Below are 25,917 nucleotides of genomic sequence, written 5' to 3'. Positions count from 1 at the left end.
ATTATGCAAAGCTGTGCTTTTCCACTAGGAGACTGCTGGGAAGGACAGACCCATTATGCTTAAAGTATTATTCACATATGGATCGAGGAAAGAAATTAGTAGAAGACCTGAATCTCAGGATCCACTGTGCCAACCACCCTCCCCGTCCCCCCTGCTTCATTGGAGGCATGGTCTAGGGCCTGGATTGGCCTTCTAAGTAAAAGGGAGTGACTGCTAACCTCCCTCAAGAACTTGCCTATTCTTGCCACTCTGGCTGGTGTCACCAGTATCAAAGAGAGGATTTCTGGATGGGGCAGAAATAATGAAAACACTATACTCACCCTTACGCCTTCCATTATCATGTCTTACCCTCAGCTGCTGAGATGAATTATGCCCTGAGATTCCCAGTAAAGACTGGGGTGGTGGAGGGGTGGGCAGTGATGGCTGGTAGGGTAGTGGTGGGATAGTAAAGGATTGGGGTAGGTTGGTGGGTGGTGGGGTGGTGGTGGCCTGGTGGTGGGGTATGCGTGTCTTAAGCCCAGTACAGAGCTCCCTCCCACCCCACCCCTGTAAGACAGTACAAGTGTAGCTCTGCAGGCCTATGTTCCTAACTCTGGTTTTCAATTGGACCTTCAGAAATTCTCTAGAAGATAAAAGTGATTTAGAATTGTTTTCTCTTAGTGCAAACTGCCCACGGACACTGTCTCTTCGAGTTGTGCCTGTCAGTAAAGGATGGGGAACGGCCAACTCCCTTTAGTGTAAGAATCTCTCAGACATTAAAATGTCAGAAAGAGCTGGGAAAGCCTCACCATGTGGCAGTTGTACTTATGAAACTTCTGAATGGAAATTTTATTTTTATTTTAGGGCACTTTATTTTTCTTTCTTAATTGCAAAATCAACAGGTCATCGGTAAAAAGTACAATCCTCCTCCTTAAGGTCAAATTAGTATTTACCTTAACAGGAGAATCCAAAGATATCTACCCCCCCCCCCAAAAAAAAAACTGGTAAATGTTGTTGAAAATGATGCTAAAATCTAAAATGTAAATTTGACAAATTTTCTTCAGGCAGACAATTATCACACCTGAGATGCCAGGACAAGGAAAGCATGTTTGTAGGAAATACTTTTAGGCCTAAAAATTAGAAGAAAGAAAAATAATTGTTTCTGTTCTTTCTGTTTTGTTTCTTGGGTAATTGCATCAGATATCTGGGCACTATTACCAGACAAAAGTGTCATCATCTTATACTTTTAAGATATCTTGTAGTTTAATCATCATACTTGAGTTTACTACCCAAGAATGGAACAAATTAAAAACCCGTAAAGTGTACATTTGATAAATTGATTTCATGATTCTTAAAATCTGCTTTGCACTTTGGACTTGTCAAGAAAGGAAGACAATGTGAACTGTAAGAGTCACAGGACTTCAGAATACATACATATGTATCTATTTTAGCATATCTTATTTCCAAGGTCGGAACAGTATCATGTTAATAAATTCTTATTGTAGACTAAATGCATATTAAAATTAAAAAGAACTGATTTTTTTTATGTTGTTGCCTCTAAATTGAAAAACATTTTTAACAAAATGGCAGCTAGGGATCTTACCTTAGGAAGCCTTCCCTCCATTTCCGTATTTGGAAATGGTTCTTGACTGACCCAGACAGAGAGCTCTGGGTAACACACCTACAGAGACACAAAAGCATACACATTCAGATTAAACACAGCATCCACTGTGGAACCACAACGGGGTCAACTTCATGAGCTCAGGCCTCCTCAATGTCACTGGAAAAGCCCGCCACGTCTTTCAGACTGTTAGGAAAGTTCTGGCTCAGTGTCTTCTAAGACTGGGTCCAGTAGAGCAAAGAGTTCAATCAGTGTCATCTGCAGCACACTAGGTGACAGCCTCTTGAGGCGACCGACTGAGCAAACTGAGGCACTGGGGGGGACCTAACTCCCCAAGCAATGCATGATGACTCTGTTTCTGAGATGGAGGTGCCACGTACCCCTAAAATTCTGGTAGGGGTTATCCCAGGAACTGGCCAGAAGGCTCAGCAGTATGCACAAAGCGTAAGGGGGGCAGTGACAGGCAGGGTCTACGTGGCCACCGGCAACACTCTGCCTGGTACCTGGAAGTAGCAGGGTGTCAGAGAGGCAGGGGGACGGGCCCATGTGCCAGCTGATGAATGTGGGGGTGGGGGCATGTGGGACAAGGCAGGGAACCTGCGTTGAATTGGGTAACTCTTCTTTTTTTTTTTTTAAGTAACTCTTCTTTAAATGTACAAAGGGCTATTAGCATAAGAAGGTTGCTGACCAGCTGTTCTCCATCTCCAGGAAAGGCTGGGAGTAGGGGGTTAGGAGTTAAATGGCAACATGGATTTAGGTCAGCTCTAAGGAAGGACTTGGCAAAAGAATTGTTAAATTGCTAAAAGAATTTAGAGAGGAAAACTGTGAAATCTCCTTTAAGAAATTTAGAAACAGAATCTAACAACCATCTGCCGGAGTTAATTCACATTTGATACAGGCCTGCTTGAGAGGAGGGGAGGAAATTAGGTAAGATTCCCTCCAGATCTGATTCACTAAATAAGCTCTAAATAAGCATCACATCCAATAAGTGATAGTAAGAATCACTTCTCATTAATTAACCACCAGGCTTAAGATCGTTTTTGTTTTTGGAAGCGGTAGACAGAGTGGCCTAGTCACCAAGCTAACTGCGGTTTCAGTGTCCCCGTCCATCCACCCAGTCAGGGGACTCCAGGTAGGAAACATGGGAGGCTGTGTTGAGCCTTCGGGATGATCTAACAGGGACTAGCTTTGCTTTACTCCAGTGACATTATGGAACATCCCAGGTTACCCTAATACATCCTGACATTAAACCTGCAAATAGATCTTACCATTTCTGAGACAAGAAAACAGAGACTCAAAAAGGCCACCCGCTTGTCGGGTAGGATTTGAACTCAAAGCAGACTTCCAGATTCTAAATTTCCCACTCTCCTGACGCCCTCAAATCACCCTAGAATGCAAACTGCCTACCACCTCTGTCAGAATTACGCCAGTCCACAGACACCACACACGTTTGTATCTTAAATATCTGCAAGAGCTCATCCTGCAAGAGCTGAAATCTGACTTCAGACTGGGTCCGCTTTCTGGGCTGTGGGGTTGCCCCAGAACCTCCTTCAGCTCTCCCGCTCCTCTGTCCAGATCCTTCTGGAAGAATTCCACGACCTGCCTTGTTTGGGACAAACAAGGTCCCCTTGACATTCTCTTTAACCAGAAAACTGCCATCTAAAATGTACAAGCTCTTCTTTAAGGCTTAAAACAAGTCCACAGCATCCAGAACCCCACTTTGTACATAATTTAAGGAGATCCCAATTGGGATCAACTATAGATTCACTTAATATAAAGAGAGATAAAGTTCACTTAATATACATTTCTATATTACCTCTAAAAGCATGCTTTAAGTGCAAACTTCAAATATTATACATATTAGAAATAAAATTCTATTGTAAGCAGAAATGATAAAAATATATGTAAAACCTCAGTAGGCACATGGACACAGTGAGAAGTAACATCAAACATTATATCTGTGTTCTTGAATTTTCTGTGATAGTCTCTTTTAACAAAATGACACTGCTTTAGTATTGAGCTTCCAGGTTCAAAGCATCATTTATAAAAGCCACCCAAGTGCAATCTGCAGGGAAAAATAGCTAGCCTCAGAAATCATTACATTTACTATTCTTACAATTTGTTTTTCCAAGAACTTTTCCTTTTTTTTTTTTTAATAAGAAAAACAGTCCATGATTTTTTTGCCAAAGAACTCAGGAACATGGGTATCTGATAGCAAAACCCACAACTAAAGAAACTTCTTCCCCTAACCCAAATTTGTTCTTTTGAAATATATTAATTTAGCCACAAATTGACCAAGGGGACTTCTAATTAGGCAGTTTTTAGTGTTTGATCATAAGATAATCATTGCAGACTTTGGGAAAAATAAATGTGACTTTGGCCTTTTGGTAAATTCTTCCAGTCTCCTTCAGAGTCAGAACTTTAAGCCAAAAATGGCAGGGAGAGAGGGGTTTTGGTTACATTGTTAAAACTTGCTTGGCTGGTCTCTAAGGACTCCACATATCCCCGGATATAGCATCTAAAGGGGATATTTCAACTTCTTCTTTTGCATTTGGAAAAAGTTGGTAGATTGTTGTAAATAGAGACTACCTCCATTACAGCTTTGTTCTTTCTCATTCCTGTGGTGTTTTGGGGACTCTACACGAAAGGATGTAAAAGTAAAGAAAGACCCACGATAACCATTACCCTTGCTCTCAAGTAGCTCAGAATGCCTTTGTCCCTGCATGCATTCCCCTCAAGTTTGGGAGGCACCTGGGTGGGCTGGACGCTGCTGGGTCCTAGGGATTACAAGAAGCGAAATACAGTCCCTGCCTTCTAGGAGTGCAAATCTCGTGGTGGGTTGGGGTGGGCTGGGTGACGGACCTTCTAAGATCATCATCTTATAAAAGTGTGTTCTTAGTGGCTGAATTGTACATTCCCCACATTTAAAATTCATATGTCAGAATCTTTTCCTTCCCTTAGAATGTGCATATATTTGGAGATAGAGTCTTTAAAGAGGTAATTAAGTTAAAATGAGGTCATTGGGGTTGGACCTAACCCAGTACGACTGGTGTCTTTATAAGGAGGAAATGAGGACACAGACACAGAGGAGAGGCCATGCGAGGACACAGGGAGAAGACGACCGTCCACAAGCCATGGCCAGAGCCTCAGAAGAAACCAACCCTGCTGACACCTTGACTTCAGAGTTCCAGACTCCAGAATTGTGGGAAAACAAAGTTCTGTTGTTTAAGCCACCTAATCAGTGGTACTTTATTTTGACAGCCCTAGCAAATTAATAATGTGCTTTAAGTGCAATTAAAGAAAAAAATGTATAGGTTATGTTAAATATAACTGCTGTTGAAACATGTATCAACAGAATAAAAAAAAACCAAAACCAACATTCAGCAAACGATCCAGCAGTGCTGCCAAGAGAGCAAATGGGGGTGGTTGTGAGCAGATCTGGGAGGGCATCGGATGGTGACCAGATGCAAGCCAAGAAAGCCAGTGGGTGTGATGAGCTCCACGCAGGAAAGCACCTCTGGCCAGGAGGTCTTGCTGCCGCACTCAGGGGCCATCATAGCAACAACACAAACACAGCCCCACAGACTGCTGTACCCTGTCTTTTTCCTAAGTTCAGAGTAGCAGGAGCTGCCAGTGGCCCTGCGATCAGAATTCTTTGAGCACTGATCATATATGGGTCAGAAAACAGGGATGAGTTGATCTATCTTCCTAAAATCCATCTGTTTGCAAGATGGACCCTAAACTAACCCGTTCTTTTGGTACCAGTCGATTGATGCCCCAAAGGTGGATACACAGCTTAAACTTAACTCCATTCATTCAGTTTCCTGGATTCAAATTTCTGTTTTCCACAAAGACCAACTGACTTTTTCTTTTTTAAAATTCATTGAGTTCTCTATTGGTGGGAGCGATGTGCATCTCAGAAATGTAAGCGTTCTGGATAATACCTAAAACTACCTGGCAATACCTAAACACTACTGTTTTATTAAACAAGTAAACCAAAGTTTGCCTTAATCTTCACAATAGAAGATTGTGTTCTTTTCACAAAGAGATACATATCCTTTTGAAACTGCCATGTATAAAATAATTGTTTGCTCTTGCTCAAGTAAAATCGTCAAAACCCTGTAGAGTACTGTTCTTCCAGATGTCAGGAATCACAGAAACAAGCTATATCCTCAACAATTAAGAAAACATGAGTGTTTGAGAAAATACAGAGGGAAGGGAAACCTTACAGTGTTTTAGATTGGAGAACATGCAAAGGCTGTGCTTGAATTCTGGGAAAGGCTGAGGGTTTACGCTTCTCACTGACTATATTAGTTAATGTATCTTTTTTTTATAGTGCTGCATTATTTCACTGACAACCAGGTTTAAAAACAACAGAACTGACATAATGAACCACACTGGCTTAAGCACACTAATCATGATACATGTGTATTTAGATATCCATGAGCAGTTCTCAGGTAAAACCAATTTTCTCTGATTAAACATATTTAAACCCACTATATACTTAAATACAGTGTTATGATGAAAATGTGCTATTTCTTACTGATTCTCTTCCTTGTATTTGATAGTTGGGTATTTAAGTTTCAATGGTCTGTCTTACAAGTTGAGAATAAGAAACCATGTTGATGGTTTCGCTTTTTAAGTATCTCTTTCTTTCTTGGCTTATTTTACTCTCTGGATAATGCATTTTGAAAAATAACTTCATTCTTTTCAAGCCCATAAGGCTTTTCAAGCCCATAAGGTAATTAGCTTGCCAGTAATCATTACTTGGCATCCAAATTAGAAAAATAAAACGTGAGGGAAATCAGAGGCCACTCCAGCAAGGTCCTAAAACCATGCAAACTAGATTATCATTTAAATTGTTTTGTTTTTAAATCTCTAAGCTTTTTGAGACCCCCAGGTGGCTCAGCGGTTTAGCGCCTGCCTTTGGCCCAGGGGGTGATCCTGGAGTCCCGGGATCAAGTCCCACGTCAGGCTCCTGGCATGGAACCTTCTTCTCCCTCTGCCTGTGTCTCTGCACCACCCCCCAACCCCCCCCCCCGTCTATCACGAATATATAAATTTTTAAAAATCTTAAAAATAAATCTCTAAGCTTTTCATTTTTTAAAGAATTATTTATTTATTTATTTATTTATTTATTTATTTATTTATTTATTTATTTATTTATTTATTTATTTATTTATTTATTTATTTATTTATTTGAGACACAGTGAGAGGCAGAGACACAGGCAGAGGGAGAAGCAGGCTTCACAGGGAGCCCGAAGCAGGACTCAATCCCAGGACCCCAGGGTCACACCCTGAGTCCAGGGCAGATGCTCAACCCTGAGCCTCCCAGGTGTCCCTCTCCTAAGCTTTTCATTTAAAAACTTGCAGAATGTTTTCCAATAGTATGGTCCACACACAGAATCAAACAATGGACATGTCTCCTATCACTTTTATGGTGCATGTAAAATTTGAATTTTATCTATTTATTATCTGTTTCTACCCGTATTTCTGTCCAGAAAGCAGAGTTAAGTGTCAATTGGTGCCTAAGTTGGCAAACATTCTGGTTTGGGACCTACAGGAAATGAATTGGTATTTTTCTCTGTTTACTGTCTTTATCAATAGCTCTGTTTTTTTTTTTTTTCTTTAAAGATTTTATTCACTTGACAGCACAAGCAGAGGGAACTGCAGGCAGAGGGAGGAAGAAAAAGGCTCCCTGCTGAGTAAGGAGCCCAGATTCAGGCTCAATCCTAGAATCCCAGGATCACGACCTGAGCTGAAGGCAGAAGCTCAACCGACTGAGCCACCCAGGTGCCCCATCAATAGCTCTTTGAAGAGACTGTTAGAGGAGAATGACCCTCAAAGGCAGGGCCATGGCTTTATTCAGAGCTACACACGTCACATAGGTCTGTGCTGCTTACCTAATTGGTTAACATGCCGTCTTAGAATCCTGCTGTAAAGATGCTGCATGGCTTGGTTGTTAATGACCACAATTATTATTTTCTATCCTTGGTGGAGTTCTGTGTGCTTAAGGAATGCACACACATGGCCCTTTTATGACCTAACAGGGACAGGTGCCCACCCCCCTGCAATTAGGAAAACAGAGCAGGGCAGCAGGTGTCCAACCTGCATAATTAATTCTTCGAACAGCAAAGGAGCATATTTCATAATCTCTCTGCCAATTAAACAGTGTGTGTATGTCTGCGTGTGTACATGTTCTACTCTGCCTAATTGGCTGGGAGGTCACGCGGGCTGGTACCGTATTAGGAGGAGAATTTATATGCGTATACGTGTACTTCGTTTTTGCAAACACCCTTTCAAGTGGTGCCATTAAGAGTCTCCCTCAAGAGCTACTCTGCTCCCAGGTGTTGCTGGCCATGTGAGAGGGCAGGATGTAAACTGAAACCATAAATGAGTTACGAGGATCATTTTCTCCGAACAGCATTACATCAAAGATTAGATGGTGCCAAAAGATGATGCACTGAGCAAGCTCTCTGGAGGCCTGGTCTTAGCAATCTGCCTAACCCTGCGAGTGGTGTTTGCAGATGAGCACAGCGTGGAGGAAACGCACTGCCACCAGAAGACAGAAAGATAAAAATACAGAACCCCGGGCCATTCGGATAATGCATGTAGCCTCTGCACATTCTGGAGGGCAGAGTAAGTGTCAGTTGGTACCTAAGCTGGCAAACACGCTGGCTTGGGAACTCGGTGAAACACGCAGCCACCTAAATACACAGACACATGCAGGAGCCGGCTGCCACGACAGTGGGTGATTATGGAGGACACGTTAGCCACACCTGACCAAGGCGCTCAGCTGTACGGGCCCAACCAACGGAGAGGTCGTGGCCTTCCAGGGACGCGCCCTCCTGCGATAGAGGTTGGTGGCCTTCCAGGGATGTGCCCTACCACTACACAGGTCCCCGCAGCCTTCCAGGGACGTGCCCTTCCACTGCACAGGATCCCGCGGCCTTCCAGGGATGCGCCCTCCCACTACACAGGACCCCGCAGCCTGCCAGGGACGTGCCCTCCCACTATACAGGTCCCCGCGGCCTCCCAGGGACGCGTCCTCCCGCCGCACAGCAAGGGGAGGTCCCACAGGCTGGCCCTGGCGTCCACTCCGGGCAGAGAACGTCCACCTCTTACTGCCACGCGGCAGGACGTCCTACCGCCGCCGTTTCCTGCCGGGCGGGGGGAACATGGTCATTCTTGACTTCCTGAGTCGGGGTGTCTGAAACAAGCTGCGTAGACTCTAAGAGTAGAATCTTTTAAATTCGCTGGGCTGGTGGCGAAGCCATGTTGAGAGGCCGCTGAGGAGTATGTGGGAACCTGACAGCTGTGCGATTTTATTTCTAGATTTCAAGGAGGCAGAGAAAGGAAAAGGAAATCTCCTTGCTGGCAACAGAACGAAAGTGTTTACATGTGAAATTAATCGTCAGCACCAAGAGCTTTCGCAGTCGCCGCTCCACAGGGTAACCCGCCGCTTGTTTAGCTGCTCGCCCTTTAAAAATTTGATTTCTAAGAATAATAGCAAAGACTTTCAAGAGGAGCAAGGAATCGGGTCAGGAGCAAGCCACAAAAGGCTCACCTCGTCCAGGCACCGCCTTTGCTTTCACCCCCCCGCCTGCCACAGCTGGGGGAGTGGTCAGGGCTTGGCGGAGCTGGGGGGGAGCAGGCCCAGCAGCCGGAGGGGGGGCCGTGCCTCCGGACCCCTCCCCACCCCCCCCACCCCCCGGCCAGCAGGGCCTAGCTCAGCGCCCAGCAGTCCACCTAAAGGCTCCATAAATCCAAAAAAGGGAGTTACTGATCGAGGAATTCTCAGATTTCTGCCAAGACACCCTCCCCTGGGCTGGAGGTCAGCCTGGTACGGGAAGCAGAGCCAAATCGTGGACTGGACTCAAGGAATTAGGCCGAACACTTCAAATCTGGACTTTTAACGGACGATTTTTTCTTTTCGGCGATGGAGACAAAACAAAGTACAAACGGCTGATAACAGCCCAAAGTAAACCAGAAGAAAAAGTACAAGAACAAAGCTTGGAAACAAATCTCCTAAGGGATATCTAAGAAGAGATTTTCCAAACAGAGGAAAAAAATAAAGCGGCTTTTTAAAGCTCTGGTTTGAGATTAAGCAGTTTGTGAATGAACAATAAGAAAGTAAAGGCCACAAAACAAGATATTTGCTCTTTTCAGCAGAAAAAAAAAATACTGGCCTTTGTTAACTAGCAGCAAAAAAAAAAAAAAAAAAAAAAAGGCCCCTCAGGCATTTAAGCACAGCATAAGCTTCTCCTTGCCCCCATGACCTCAACAAATATGTTAATAAAATCTCTTACCTCCCCGGAGTGGGACCAGAGTAAATATTTACTTAACACATTGCGTTTCTAAGTCTGGACCACCTTCCCTTATAGAGATTGGTTTTCACTTGTAATTAAGGAACTAAAACACTACCTCTCCACGGCTTCTCCTGGGCTTAAGGTGAGAGAAGGGAAGGGGGAGAAAGGGAGGCAGCCATCTGGCGGCAACGGGCTTGGGAGCTTCTGAACCGGTGTCTCCCACAGACCAGGGCCATGCTGCCGCCGGCTCCCCAGCACCGGCATGGGGGTCAGCGGGACGGCTTCCAAGCACATTCCAAGGTTAATGGGAAACATCTAGACTTGCTTTTATTAGCTGGTTTAAGTAATTTTAGGTATGCGAGGTTTCACCTTCAAATAACTGTAAGTCTGATTGCTACTCACCCAGAATGCCATTGTTTCTTTCCTCTTGTTCTACAAGCATGTGCTACTCATTAAGAGCTTAGGAAAAATTTCAACATAGAAGAAAAAGTCCTTAAATATCAATTTCTTTTGTTAAAGCCCCTGAATCAAAGGGTACATAGTAAGGTGTTTTCTTGTATCTAGACATAAGGATTTGGGATTTTTCTTGGTTGGGGGAGAATGAAATAGCCGGTTGCTTTTCAGGAGTCTGTGGACATTCCTCATGCTGACATGTTCAAGACCGAGCTTTCCAGAAGGTGCGCGCTTTGTCCCAAAGGGCTCATTCCCAAAGACATCATTCAGTTTTTCCACCGGTGTGCCCTCCTCTGCGGGCAGCCGCAACCCCTCGGCCGAGCTTTGAGCAAAAACCATTTTACCGGCCCCAGGCCTGGACCAGTCTGCTGGGTCACCTAACGCCCGCTCTGTCCTCAACAACAAGCTGCGACCTAACAGATCCCCGGACTCGGAGGGAGGATCCTATCTGCTGCAAGGGACCCTAATCAAATTGGCTTAAACCAGGTGCTAGTTGAGTATCTTATAAGAAGCCTGGCTTCAAAAAAAGGAAAAATATAGCCAGATCTGTACCCACATGCTCCAAGTGCCTGGGTCCCACAGAGGCCACTAAGGGGACTGCGCTGCCGTCCTTTATGAAAATTGGCAGAAAACTAAAGGGAACAGACTACGATCAGGATGGATGAGCCCCTGTGCACCGCCTGGATTTTCAGCCGCCCTGCGGGGGCCTGGGGCACGGTGCACGCTCGGCTTCTGGAAGCTTCTCTGTGGTGGGGCCAGGCCGGCGGGCTGTGGGAAGGGGCGGCAGCTCACGCAGCGTCACGGGCGGGGACCGAGGAACCGGCGCGAGTCAGTGCGTGTCCACGGCCGGCAGCGCGGAGGCCCGGCCCGACTCTCGTGGGCGCCAGGGCGCGGCCGTCCTCGGGGCAGGCGGGAGCTCCCGCGGCAGCTCCCGGGCTGTCCCCAGCGTCCGTCCGTCCCACACCCGTCCCCGTCCCTAACCCCCCGTCCCTCCTGCACCCGTCCCCGTCCCCAGCGTCCGTTCCTCTGGCACCCATCCCCGTCCCCGTCTCTCTCCCTCACCCATCTCTCTCTCGCACCCGTCCCTGTCCCTCGCCCGCACCTGTCCCCGTCCCCATCCCCCTCCCGTCCCCCGTCCGCACCAGCCACCGCCCCCCACCGTCCCGCGGGGTCCCGCCATGGCGCCCCGCGTCCCGCCATCCGGCACACACACCCCGGGCCGCGGCCGTGGTCCTCACCGCCTCCGGGCGGAGACCGCGCGGGGCCACCTGCGCCCCCACCTGCGCCCCCACCTGCGCCCCCACCGGCCTGGCGACGGCTACCCGCCCCGCGCGCCCCGCTGCGGCCTTCCCGGACAGGGACACGGCGCCCGCGTGGCCGCCCCCGAGGCTCCCTCGCCACCTCGCGTGCATCACACCCGCCACGCTGGTCTTCGCGCTCTTGTCTTTCTCGCGTTTTCCCCGGGAGGAAATATTTAGAACCAAACAAACGTCTACAATAGCCGCAGCCAGTTACGAAGCGCATTTGCCGAGAACGCGAACTGCTCCGCGGGACCCGCAGCTGAGCCCCCAGCGCCCTCCACGCCTCGCCAGGCCCACGCAGAAGCGCTCGCCTTCCCGCATGTGTTTAACCCTCGCGCGCACTACAGCTCCGCCTTCCAACATTTCAATTCAAAAACTCCTTAGTGGGGAATTAAAGTTTTATCTTTATCAATGATCTTCAAGTATAAAACCATACATAGTTGACCCTTTCACGACACAGGAGTTAGGGGCCCCGATGCCCCCAACAGTGAAAAATTTGTGTATGATTTCTTCTGACTGCCCGACACTTAACTAGAATAGTCTAGGTTGACCAGAAGTAACTAGAATAGTCTAGGTTGACCAGAAGCCTTACCAGTAACATAGTCAATTAACACACACTTCGCACCCATGTGTATTGTTTGCTGTATTCCCACAGTAAAGTACGCTAGAGAGAAGGAAATGTTATTAAGAAAATACACTGACAGTATTATATTTGTCAGAAAAAAATCTTCATGTAAGTGGACCAGTGAGGGTCAAACCTGTATTGTTCAAGGGTCAATTCTCCTACATAAAAAATATAAAGTGACCCTAAGTGAGGAAGAAAATACTCATTAGCCCAGAGAGACAGTGTATAAACTACCAGGAATGGTAACTCAGAAAGAAAAACAAATTTAACCAGACCCCATTTGGAGACTTTGTAATTAACGTAGTAGGAATGCAGATAGTTCTAAGACAAAAGAACAACAACAAAAAAGGGAAGACAGAGATGGGCTAACAAACCAATTATTAGTTATTACCATCACGAAGGTACTAAATAATAAATAACGAGGTATGTAGCATTTGATCCTCCGATTGCATGCGGAGTGCTGTGCTCAACGACACTCAAAGATATGGCGTCCCTCTGGCTTCCTCTAAACAATGTAAAAGTAGCTGATCAATTTAGTAAAAATTCACATTAGTAATCAAATGAGTTGTTTTTGTGATGCCAAAGAACTTAATTGAATTTTTGATTGAATTGATTGTGACAGTGTAGATGGTTAAGCTTCATATAATAAAATTAAAGTTTAAAAAGCAGTCTTCATTAAAAAAAAAAGGAAAAGGAATATGCTTAATAAAGATAAAAAGATGTGAAGACTTGGCTTCCAGACCTTGATAACAAGATCAGAACAATTTAAGATTATATTATCAAGAAGTGAGCAAAATATCCAAAGGCCGGGGGCATTTCGTGATGTACCATTAGACCCGAGTCTCCACAGGGCAGCAGGAGATGCAGACCCGGTTATGGTCCAGGGCACAGAGGCTTCACCAACAGTCAAATCCAGGTAATTAAGGATCAAACTCATGTACAGGAGCAGGACTCAGAGAAGATGTTGGGCGGAACTTCCGAGGCTGGAGTAACTCAATTGGTTGGTTGTAGAATCTCAATTATCCAACCAATTAAAAAATATGTACCACAAACCTACTTTCTGTGAGGTCCTGAGTAGCTGGTAGCAGCGTTCAGTCCTATAGAATGAGTGTCCTATCAAGAGCACATCCCGTTAGTTCAGGCTGGAAGTGCCAAAGCAGCAAACACGTTTTTTTCAAGAAAGTTTTTTTCTTTTTTTTTTTAAACAACTAAGTCACCAAATCCTGGGATGTCTATCCAGGAACGGAGGGGGCTCATAATTAAGTCATCTTTTCAAATTTGAGTTCTCTGCAGCACACACCACTGCAAGGCCCTGTGAGCCCATGTTTTGGAGAGTGGTTCCACCCCCTGCGCACCCGCATCCTTCCAGCCGCAATCGCAGCGATCACCAAGGCCCCACCTGCACCCTGACCCACCAAGACTCAGCACCTGCCTTACAAAATAAGAATAGACCTGCGGAGGGTGGTCCCGGGAAGCTTCTGGGGAACTTTCACTAGGGTCACCTAATGAAGGACGCGGAACGGTACTTCTCGGAAGAGTACTTAGCAGCACTCCCTCAGTCGTGTTTGTCAGGATCTTCATACCTGGCCTCCATCTAACTTCTCATCCTAGCTTTTCCTTGACAGTAGTGATCGGTGGCTGCCAGCACGCGGGGTCTCCTCCTTTCTCCTCCTTCCCGTCCAACCCCAGGTCCTGTACCCGCATGGACTTGAGCCAAGCAGAGTGTCCTCCTGAGGCCTGGACCCGCCTCAAGCACAAGCGCCTTCAGCGTCCTCCCCGTCGGGCTCAGGCCGCAGTACTTTTCCCTGCTGGAGTTGGATCAACACAAGTCGGACAGGAAGCCTGTCACCTGCCCCAGTAATCGGAGGCCGCACGATGGTGACCTGAGCGGCCGGGCGGGGCCGGAGGGCAGCCCCGCAGCTCGCGCTTGTCCGCCCCTAGCGCTCGCTGTCCCGCAGCCGCTCTGGCCCCGCTCAGCTCAGCGACCCCCCTTCCCCCCCAACCCAGCTCACCCCGGCCCCCTCCCCTCTGCAGGTGTGCATCTGTGAGTCGGGGCCCAGCAAGGACGGGTCTCGCGGCCAGGAGTCAGGGGAACCCCCAGCTAGGACACCCTGGCGCCCGTTCAGGCACGACGCTCAGGACGGACATTGCTGGCAGGCGGCGGCAGGCACTGGATTCACTTGTGCATCCCCTGTCACCTCGTGGAACCAGAGCCGGTGACACGGCTGCAGCCAGGCGGGGGGCAGGGGAGGGTGCAGCACCAATGGCCCGAGCCCTGCAGCCCGCACTTTACGTGGGACCGTCCACAGCTGGGGTTTCCCGTGCAAGGGGACCCTCCCGCGGGAGCCTTGGGGCTCAGAGGGCCTCCTGGGAGGAGCGAGCGCGGGGCTGCTCCCCGCCAGGAAATCCCACATCTGTCCTGCTCCTCTCATTTCTGAGCGTAAATCTTACAACCTGAGCTGTCACACTTCTGCGAAGCTCTGGGCTGTCACCGGCTCGAAATCTCAGGGTGGGTCACCTGGTTCTGCCCAGAAGTAACAGATCTTCACGTGTCCACCACTACGGACTCATTCATTTATCCCACACACATTCATTGATCACTAAGGATGTGCCAGCTCCAGGACAGGAACTCAAGGAGCCACCAGATGGGCTCAGAGACGTCGTGGGATCCCTTCCAGGTCCCATTAGAACAGTCAGCGCAGGCGAGGCCTTCCCGCCGCTTTGTGGGAAGAGAACCCAGTCAACTCCACCAGCTGTTCTAGGGTTCCCTCTCTGGGATGAACTTCTCCACATCTGAATTCACCATCCTGACCATAGAGGGAAAGAAGAAGAAAAAACCCAGCAAAGCATCACAGCCTGCACTGCAACCCCCATTTACCGGGGGCCGGTGTTCTTGTTTCATGTCTACGGCCACAGAGGGCAGAAATAAGCCAGCGACAAGGAGCGTGTTGTAAGCAAGGTGCCGTCCAGAGAGCAGGAGAAGATCCCCGCTGGCTGTGCACGCCTGGGTTTCGTGCAGGAGCTGCCATTTACGCTCAGTCTCAAAGGAAGAATGGCTTTGTCAGAAGGAGCATTCCTTCCAGGCCTGAGTCTGCAAAGACACGGCAGGGGCTCCTGGGGTATGCTCAGAGAACAGAGTGGCTGGGCCCTCGAGGAAAATATCTACCTTATGCGTCAACATGGTTCTTGGCATGGCTGCCCAGTCTGAGAGATTACATTTATAAAGGTCCACATGCAGAAACTTAAAAATAAATTATTTCGAAGTGTGAGGTGAGAGGAGGCAAAGAACAATGCTTACCTATGTTACTTTTACCAAGGGAATCGGGTAAATCCAACCACATTGGAAGGGACTAAAAGGGCTGGTGAAATCATTCCACATTGAAAAGCTTGAAGCAGATGTGTTCTAGACTAGGCATCTGTGAAGACGAAGAAATTCCAGAAAAGTCCTTCTCAGTCTTGGCTCTCCCCCACTTTTGTGTTACCGTGTGATGAGGTTCCCTTCAAATGGTCATTAGACTATTGACTAACTTAGTAACAGCCTGTAGGCCTCAAACTATAAACAATGTCATGATGATGATGATGTCCGCGTTGGCTTCAATTCTGAGCAAGTGTAGACACACTGCTCAGACACACTTCCTGGCTACCCAGGAAGAAGTGGAGAGAGGGAACCCACGGGGGCCATGTGGTTGCAACTGATTATCACGTGGCTACACTAGTCAGCCTCCCAGAAGGGAAGTGTGTGGCTCCTTTCAGGCAGCTGGCACGGCAGCAGCGCCCTCTTTGGCCACATGGGCACTGATGAAGCTGCTGGAATTTCCCAGAAGTGCTGCCACCTTCTCGAGGGAAACAAGGTAACCACGCTCGCTTCCTCCTTCCCGAGTCCTCGAAGCGAGGGGCCTGCCTCCTCTCCAGCACTCTACGCCAGCCCGAGGACAGTGAGGGGCAGCGACAAAATAAGCTTACATCTAACCCAAAGTACATGGAAGTTTGTGTGATCTTTTCTGTTGGGCATGAACAAAAGGCAAAGAACCTGGAGGTTGGAACCCAAGTGATAGCCTTGGGCCACAAGCCACCTCTATGATGCCTGCTTGGTGGCTTCCTATGGCTTAGCACATCGAGTCCTTGACTTCTAGTTCCAGTTCTTGAGGTCTGTCCTTGACGGCACCGAGGCCCTAAATAGGAAGGACAGTCCCTACTGTATAAAAATGCATCGTTCTGACTCCCGCCAGCAAACCTTTCCCTTTATCTGGAATTCATTTCTCTCTCATCTAAATCTATCCAAATATTCTGAATTCTTCATTCACTTAATAATCATTAAGGACCAGGATTAAGGACCAGGGTTAGGAAACGCTAAAGAAGCCCTGGGGAGGAAACGCTTAAGAAGGTATGGGACCTGCTCTCAAGTAGCAAACAGTGCACTTCTACGTTTCAAATGTAGCGCCAACTCCAGTTGTAGGAGTTCAACTGATTAGTTGAATCCTACACTGAGGATTCTGGACACATATTCAGGCTGAATAAATAATGAGTATCAAGCATGATTAGCAATGTCTGCCACAAGTGTCGCAGGAGGGAGCGGTGGCATGCCTACTTGCCATCTTCGGGTCTAGCTTAATTTCTACCCCCTTAAAAACAATGTTCCCCCTAACATTGCCGTTTCCCCAGTGCTCAGTGATCTCATCCTCCTGCACCTTACAACTCACAACTAAGGTATACTGCATGACGTTAAATTTGTCACATGTTAGTCTTCCTTCCACAACTAATGTATGAGCTGACGAGGGCATAGGCCAAGTGTGCATCCACGGGCATGCAGAAGAGCTAAGCACAAATAAAATGCTCCAAAAACCCTTGTTCCACTGGCACGGGAGCAGACGCACGATCCCACCGGCAACTCTTGTCGTTCTCTTCAGTATTTTCAGTCCTGGCACCTTTGTGTCCTCAGGGTCATTTTCATAATATCACAGAATCAGACCGTACTAGAAATAAGTGAGGGCTTTAAAGTTCCGTACTGGGATCAAAACTCCTCCTGGATCCCAGAGGGGATTCTAATGGCTGTGGGGAAAGTTGCTGTGAGCTTTGAGTACCACAGCTGGGCCCAACCTAGCATATCACCAGGTTGATCAGAGTGTGGCTCTAAAAGCTGGTAAATGTGAGAAATTGCAAGCCAATCTCTTTTGGCAAGTGGCTTTATGGCCTAAACACAAATTCTGTCTCTTGTTAATAAATAATGGAAAATAATTTACTGTGAAAACTGAAATTATACTACCTTCAACTTCCTAGTTCTTTAGAAGAAGGTAAGGATACCGATTACTTCCAGATCACCAAAACTAAACGTGATTAAGTCATTAAGGATGAATTTTTTTAAAAGTCCAACCCCATATTTATTGAGCTTCTAACGGATATTTAAAACTTTATTAAGCACTGCCTATGAAGTTTATAAACCCTTTGGGAGCCTGTGATTTATTTGGCCAATGGAAGAAAGGAATATGATCCAACCAACAAATAATGCAGGACAGTATAATCTAGTGATACTCCCAGGTTAATACCATGTCATTGCTACTAATAACTGAATTGATATTTAGAATTTAGTTGAGAGCCATGTTAATGCTTAAATCCCAAACCATTAGAGCTGCTAATACTCGTCATGCACTAGCAGATCAATTTCAGGGTCACTGCTATTTTTTAAACCACTGAGACCGAAATCCCTGAAGCTGTCCCTACCTGCAAAATATGTCTCGAAATATCCATTTCAGATAAATTTAGGACCCCAGAATGATATTTTTAGCAACCATGATTTCTACAGATGTGGGCTAAGATTTATGGTTAATCTGTTTTCCAGTTCAAAGCAAAGGCACAGTTTAAAATTGGAATCTTTTAATATATCTTGATCAACCAAGATGACATAGTCCAAGTACATTCAATATGTTTTCCTCTGGCATATTCAAAGTGGATTTGCTGATAAGATTTCCTTATCCCTAGTCTTTTCCTGTACAACAAAGAAATTACACAGATCATTCAGGCAAATCCTGCCCACTCTTCTATCACTCCAGCAACATTTTGAATAACCAAGATGAATCAGATGAAATCAAGTTTTTTTGTTTTGTCTGAAGCACAATTATTCTGATAACTACGTCAATGCTCCATTTCACTTTGGCTGTGAGGATAAGACCTTAAAAGACTTTTCAGCCATGAATGGCACTAAAGAAAAAAATGTGCCAGACCAGGGAAGCCAGTATTTCACCCCAAGGCTCCCCAGTCAGTCCAGTGTGGATGATGTATAATGCTTGTCATGTACACAGTCCTCGTCTAATTTAGTGAAGTATTCACATTTTATGATTTTCTCAAGTATTCACATTTCAGAAGTGTATTTGTCTACTTTAGAAATATGCATTTTAAGATAAAGTGAATTCCTTTAGTGTACTTATGATATGCTTCACATACAAATCGTTAAGAATTCTATCACGTTAAAATAGAGTGACACTCTGAGTGGCTGTTTAATTCCAAGATTTCTGCTCAAATGCCTTCTCCTGCCTGAATTCTCTATATAGCTCAGGAGGAAGCTGGACTGGGATTAAAGCTGGATAGAATATCTCTTCTGTCCTAATTCCCCAAACAATCCCAATCTCCCCCTCACAGTGTGCTGGAAGGCCTCCTGTAAGATAGCACCATATAAAATTACCCTCCTAGGTACTCTTCAGCATCTCCACAATCAACTGAGCAACCTGTAAATTTACATTCCAAAGCCCAACGGCCCAGCTACCAATAGGACCTCATCCCTCCTCAATCTTTGTCTTTCTCTTTAAACAAGAAAACCTTATGTTAACGGAGAGATTATTGAAAGAGTCCCCTTGTAAGCCCATGAATGCCACTTCACAGACTGTACAAAAAGCAGAGCTCTATGAACGGTACAATAGAGTCAACTCATCTTTTTGAAAAGCTCAGCATCAGCCTCAGAAACTTAAATTGTTCCAATTCCTAGATCTCTATTAAAACGTAATGAGTCCATGTGGATGCCACTGTGAGTCCATGCACACACATACGCAAAGGCAAGTTTACTGCACAGAGGGTAGTCATGTCTAAAATCAGGACTTAACCTTGACACTGGATTAAATAATTTATTTGTTTTCAAACTATTCATTAAGATCATCTGCTCATTCTGAAGTGTTTTCTTCTCATGGACATATCTGAAGTAAGTGCCTTTCAAATAAAACACTTAAATACCAAAAGCCCACATAAAATATATCCTAGAAATTCTAATTTAGCTAAAAGCCAAATATAAATTAAATACAGAAGATCTCTTCAGATTCACAATATCTTGTTAACTGCAAAAAAAATAAAAATTAGAAATGGGCAACTGGAAAAATACATGCTTACTGGATAACCTAAAAAATTTGGGAATGAGTTATTGAAAAGACTTGGGCAATGAAGACACCACAAACTATATTCAGAATTACACCTTTTAACAGTACCGAGTTGTACAACGCAATACACTGTAATCTATATAAATGGTGCTTCCCCCCGCCCCCCGCCCCCCACGGTGCTCTGAGAGTCCCCTACACAATGTGATTAGTGCCTGGGAGAGTTAACAAAGTGTATTTTTTTGATAATGCAAAGGCACTCTAGGATTCTTGAGTTTCTTCAAATTATTGTGAAACATCATTTTGGTGTATGTAAAATATCTAGATATTGAATCACTCTGTTTTGAATTCTGAGGTCTACCAGCAATTTCTTACCCTACAATGAGCTGATCCTAAATTTGTATTTGGCATTAGCCCTTAACAGTCTAAATACACTGAAATTAGATCCTCTTTAATGTTTTAAATTACGTAAGTGGAAATACACATTTAACAGAAAAGGGATGTCCATATATTTTCCAGAGGTGGCCGGGTGTTAGATCTAGTGCCTCCCTAGCAGAAGTTTCTATAGTACGTAGGCTAAGTCTTTAAGTAAGCTAGTTACAAAGATCAGCAAAGTAATGCCAGTTTCAATCAAGGAAAGAAAAGAACTTCATTTTGCCAAAAAGGAGAAAAGGAGGCACAAGATGCCACTAATAACAGTTTTGTAAAGAATAAAATGGAAACTAAAAAAAACAAAAAACAAAAAACTAACGTATGCAAAGACTTTTAGCTCAGGCCTCCCGGAATAAACGAATTGCTAGAAAGTTACTTGGAATCACCCACAGACAATAACTGTCGGTGGTTTCATTTCAGGCAATGGGCTTGTGCCAAAAGGGACTGACATCTTGATGAAAGGATCACCAAAAAATTGTAAGAATTTTTTCCATGAGTAGAAATCCTTCCAAGAGCAACACACTGTGATTTCTCATTCTGCCACCATACATAAAGGACAACTGTTAGAAATTAACAACATGTAATAATAATTTAGATTTACTCTTCTGCATTCAAATCATTCCAACTTTCATTCTCGGCTTTGGCACACACGCTGGGCTTTCACAAAGCTCATTCTGCTCACTAATACAGAAACATGATATTTACTCCCCGAGCCTGACCTATAGGACTGGTTTTGGCAAGGTCAGCGGTCGAATTTACGTTTAACCAAACTGGTCACCTGACATATAACAACATGCATGAACCTCCGTGGTCTACCCACGGTGATACAGAGGGGAAGCTTCTAGATAAACATCTACAAGACAAGCTGATGTGGCCAGTCTCAGTTAAAAAAAAAAAAAATGAAAGAAAAAAACAAAACAAAACAAAAAAAGAAACAAAAATATGTTGTGGCAGTTCACTTTATTACCATCCCAGCACTCTATGACAACGGCCAGTTAGAAACTTACTATGAAGTTAGGAACCATCTGCACAAAATGCACTCAGCAGTTTAATTTGCTGTTCATCCCTTTTGCCCTTCCACATCAAGTTCCTTAATTTAGCCACTATGCTCTAAGGTCGAGCAAGAGCTATTTTACTTGAGGCTTTGACACCCACCTGTTGAACTGACAGGTGAGGCAGACTCACAAAATAAAGAGCTTACTTGTTAATAGGATTCAAACTGAACTCATGTAATTGCTCTGATTCATTCTTCTCCTTGGAAGCCTATACTTGGGTTGTTCTCAAAGAAAACACCAAGTATATCAGATTCAATTTTGATTCACTAAATTCCACCCTCGTTTGAAAAAAAAAAAAAACTAAAACTAAATTTGGAAATCACACATTCTAAGCGACAAAGAGGTGTCTGAGAGAGTATAAACATCTGTAGTAGGACATGCTGTTCTTAGCTGAAAAGTTACAGGGCATCTCTATTAGTTTTCGCAGTCCAGCCTTATTTGCAAGGAGGAAATTTTTCATGGAAGATTGATATGCTTAGTCAGCGGTTTCTAATGTGCATTTCATCCCTTTTGCTCTTTAATCAGTCATCACACACTGAACTGCCCTCTCTGTGGATTGCAGGGCTTGTCTGAAATAGTCACGCTTTCCTTTACAGGTAGCATGCTTGACTTCTGAAACTGAGCAGATGCCTCTCAGAAGTGATGAATCCACAAAAAGTATCAATGCTAATATTATTTGAGATACAACAGACAGACTACATGAATAGCAAAGCCCATGCTCTTCATATATATTGCTCTTAAGGACGGCAGACACTATGGCCTCTGGGCCAGTGGGACACAGGCTCCTGCTGGGAGGCCACGTCCTAGCTCTCTCCAGGCTGGGACCATTGCTTTGTTTGAGCCCTGCTGCTGCCACCTCTTCCATGCGTGTCACAACACATCACTCTCCTTAAAGAACAGAATGGTTTTTGCTGCTCAAGTTAAGTAAATCTTCATTTCTGGAAGAGGAATTTCAGTTTTCTATTCGAAATGACTGCAAATCAAAAGACTGGATTCACCACATCCAGTTCCTATGAACTGCTATTCTGCAAGGCTCCACATGCCGGAGAGACCCTTTTAAAGGTCAAATGTGGTAGGAACAATAAGGGGTTGAGGCAGGATGAAGGCGGGTGGTTGATATTTATACGAAATAAAGACCAACAAGAATCTACTGAGAATCTCCTCTGTTGACCCATTCTTACCATTTTGAGAATCGTAACAGTCTTGGCCTTGCACCCTCCCTCTCTTCAGTCCAGGGAGACCAACCTGCAAAATATGTTTAAATACAGTAGACAAATGGCCTCACCACAGGTCAGCAATGAAAAAAGCCTGTTCAGGGAATACAGACAAAGAATAATTTTCTGTGGTTAAGATAAGTTACATGCAAATTACTGTAGCCCCTGGGGCTTCTGCGAGGGCTTTCCAGGGGTCTGTGGGCTTCCACTGGGGACAAAGGAATCCCGGCACCCGCTCTGCAGAGTCCTGGGCTATTCTTAGCAGTTGGTTCATCTTTAAATTGAAGGAGTTCAGAAGGTTTAGCAACTTAAAAGTAGAACCACGCGATAAAAATAGATTGTTTTCTGGCTGCTCTTTGTTTCCAGACATACTACTGGCAGTATATTTGCAATCAAGACAGCAGAGCAGGAATCAGCCTTCCACCGTGTAGTGTAATGCCTCGGAGTGGATATTTTTGGAAATGGCACTGCATTACATAACCTTCCGTGTTTTTTTTTTTTCTTAAAAAAAAAAAACTACACTGGGGGGGGAAAAGTCAGGAATATACACCATTATGCCCTTCTCTCTATACCAAACAAACACTAATGCATACGCTGCAGTGATTTCCCTCTCAGCCTGTGTATCAGCAGAACGCAGTTCTTTTGTTAACATAAGTTATGACAAAAATTAAGATGAATGGAGAAACTAAAAGTTCTCCAACAGGGTACCATAAGCTCTTAGAGTTTTCCTATAATGTTATTATAGATACACAGAAATGTAAATCAGATTATTATCAACACCGAGCAAAAGGCAGTCATTTATTTTTAAGCCCGCCCTCCCCCAAAGTTCCACTGCTTTTATGAGAAAATGCAGAAAAAAGTGTTGCAAGATCGAATGCCTGAGAAGACCCTTGGCGGCAGCGCGGCGGAGAGTAATAAAGTGTACAGATGGAGGGACACAAATTCATTTAATAAAGGGGGTGGGGGTGCATGCACCAAAGTGCATCTAATGCAAAGAAGCAAAAACAGTTCGTAACAATGCTTTATGAGCAAGAAGAATAAAAATCACCCATACCAACAAGCAAAAAACCCCACCCCTTCCCCAAAGAATTCTCCCTCTTAAGAAACTTGTGCATTAGAGAAAGAAAGAAAGAAAGAAAAAAAAAAAAAAAAACAAAAAAAAGCCCAAGTTAAATTCCAGCCTTAATGCAGCAGGACCAAAATACCAGAATTTCTTCAAGGCACACGCTTCAGCTCTTTAAAATTGAGAGGGAAGCAGCATGAACTGTGCAGGCTTGGAGGGTCCAGCTAAGAGCAACGGCAAGAAACCGACACAAAAGAGAAAGCAGCGCTCCCGGCCGGCGGTGGGGGAGGACGTACTTACAGACAAAGCCCGCTCCGGTCACTGTCTCCTCTCTACACCTGAAACACAAATGTGGATGAAAAAGGGCATCATGCTAGAAAGACGGCGGGGGGAGGGGGAGGGGGAAGGGAGGGGGCGGGGAGGGGAGGGGAGGGGCGGAGGGAGAGGCGAGGGGAGGGGAGGGAGACAAAACCCAAACCGGCTCCACTTCCAAGAAGTGCGGCCGTGGAAGGAGGAGGGGGGGAGGGTCTCCCTGCCTCGCGCTCTCCCGGAGCGTGTGTCTCCTCTCTGAGTCTCTCCCTCCCTTCCCCTCCCCCCTCCTCCCTCCTCCCTCCGCCGCCGCCGCCAGGGTGCCGGTGAACAATGAGCTAATTCTGTGGGGCGGGCGCGGCGCCAGCAAGAGCCTCCAGCCACGGTGTGGCCGTGGGGCCAGACTGCTTACTCGGCGGGAACCGGCGGCGCGCACCCCGCACCCCGCGCCCCGCGCCCCCCGTGCTCCTGCCGCCCCCACTGCGCCCGCCGCCCGGGGGGACCCGGGGCCCGCACCGCCGCCCCGCCCCGCCCTGGGCGCACCCCGGCCCCGCCTCTCCCGCCCCCGCGGGCTTCTCCGCCTCGACGTGCGGTGGCTTTGCAGACAAATAAGGAGGCGGAGCGGGCGGTTTGGGGGCGCGCCAGGCGGGAGGGCGGCCCGGGCGCTGCACGGCCCGCCGGGCGGGGACAGGCGGCGGCCCTACTGTAACCATAAACCTGCGGCGGAGGGCATCTGAGGGAACGGGGCCGCCGGGCGCAGCCGCCTCCGGGGCAGGAGCCCGTCCCGAGCGCGGCGGGAGGAGGTGCAGCGCCGCCGAGCCGCCGAGCCGCAACCTGCACGCAAGGAGCGGCCGCCGAGCAGCAACCGATGCGCAAAGAGCAGCCGCCGAGCTGCAACCGACACAGAGCGGCCGCCGAGCAGCAACCAACGCGCTAGAAGCAGCTGCCGAGCAGCAACCGACACACAAAGAGCAGCGCTGCACGCCTTTGCGCACGGCCCGGGTCAGCCCGCAGCCCCGCCGGGTTGCGCCCCCGCCCGCGGAAAGCCCGGGGTCCCGAGCACCCGAAGGCCCCCGGAGGCCCCGTGCCTGCGCGCGCACACGCTTGTGCACACACGCGGGCACACAGCCACACGCGCGCACGGACAGGCCAGAGCTGCGCCCTGGTGTGAACGGCCCGAGACACACTCCCCTCTTGCTCCCTTTTCCTTGAAGGATTTAGCCCCGTCACCCTGCTCTTTGCTCTACTGAGATTACTACTTTTTAAAATGGGAGATTGCTTTTTTAAAAAGTGCTTTGCATGTCTGATTTTTTTTTTTCCAAATTGTTCCTATTTGAAATCTGACTGTCTTCATAGTAATGTAACGGCTCCAAATTTTGCTACCACTTGGTTTTGTTGCCAACAAAACAGAATATCATTTTATGGTAAATGTGAGATGTTAGAGAAGATTATTTCCTAATTAAATTGCTTGGCCAAGAAGAAAGATATAAAAGATCATAACCTCCTCTAAATTTACATTCACATTTTACTGAAAGCGGTATTTTGCCATCACAACAGTCAGAAAAGACGTCGGGGTTATGCAGTAGGGAGAATTGACAAAAACGTCTATAAATGGTCTGATTTTTTACATTTAAGGTTTTTTCGGTTCAGAAATAGCACACCTTAAAAAGCAATATTTTACACTCTTAATTCTGAAGAATAAATTATCTGTAAACTTGTTGCCAGGACTGTAGATCTTTCACACTACGAAAGCCACTACAGCGGCAATACTTACAAAACTGTCAGTGGATGTGATGTTTAAGGGACCAGCTAGGGGCTGCCCTGAATTAATCTAAAGCATCCCATTTTTTCTGCAAAATAACTGACTTTGGAGCCATTACTAGGAACAAAGGGAAGACACAAAACTCATCTAACTTCCTGAATGCCTTCAGGGCCAGTGTTCACCTGCCAGGGACATGGTCTGGGGAGTGAGTTGGGTGGTGGGAGACGGCTGCTTCTGTAGGCCTGAAGCCCCAGCAGGCTGATGAAGGGCACCTCAACATTGAGACCTTTGACCTCAGAGTCAAGCTCAGCAATTCAAGAAGGCGCCACATCAATCACAAATCTGTCCCGGGAAGGTGTGTTCAAAAGCTATTTCTATAAGAACACATATGCATGCCTGCCGACTTCAGTATTTATACAAAACTTCCCTAAAATGTCCT

General features: G+C 46.3%; 1 protein-coding gene across 1 annotated transcript in view; it reads right to left on the bottom strand.

Moving 5' to 3' along the window:
* The window catches only part of LOC140610920 (uncharacterized), a 29,907-nt gene extending 4,234 nt beyond the window's left edge, over nucleotides 1-25,673 (bottom strand). The window contains exons 1-5 of the mRNA XM_072787481.1: nucleotides 25,661-25,673; nucleotides 24,434-24,878; nucleotides 23,708-23,745; nucleotides 22,312-22,375; nucleotides 1,583-1,660 (exon numbers count right to left, since the gene is read on the bottom strand). Of these exons, the coding sequence (XP_072643582.1) occupies nucleotides 1,583-1,660; nucleotides 22,312-22,375; nucleotides 23,708-23,745; nucleotides 24,434-24,878; nucleotides 25,661-25,673 (638 nt within the window). The remainder of the gene's footprint in view (nucleotides 1-1,582; nucleotides 1,661-22,311; nucleotides 22,376-23,707; nucleotides 23,746-24,433; nucleotides 24,879-25,660) is intronic.
* Between the last annotated feature and the right edge of the window lie 244 nt (nucleotides 25,674-25,917).

This window comes from Canis lupus, chromosome 2 (genome assembly GCF_048164855.1).
Source record: "Canis lupus baileyi chromosome 2, mCanLup2.hap1, whole genome shotgun sequence".
NCBI lineage: Eukaryota > Metazoa > Chordata > Mammalia > Carnivora > Canidae > Canis > Canis lupus.
This window is presented reverse-complemented; position numbering and strand designations above follow the sequence as displayed.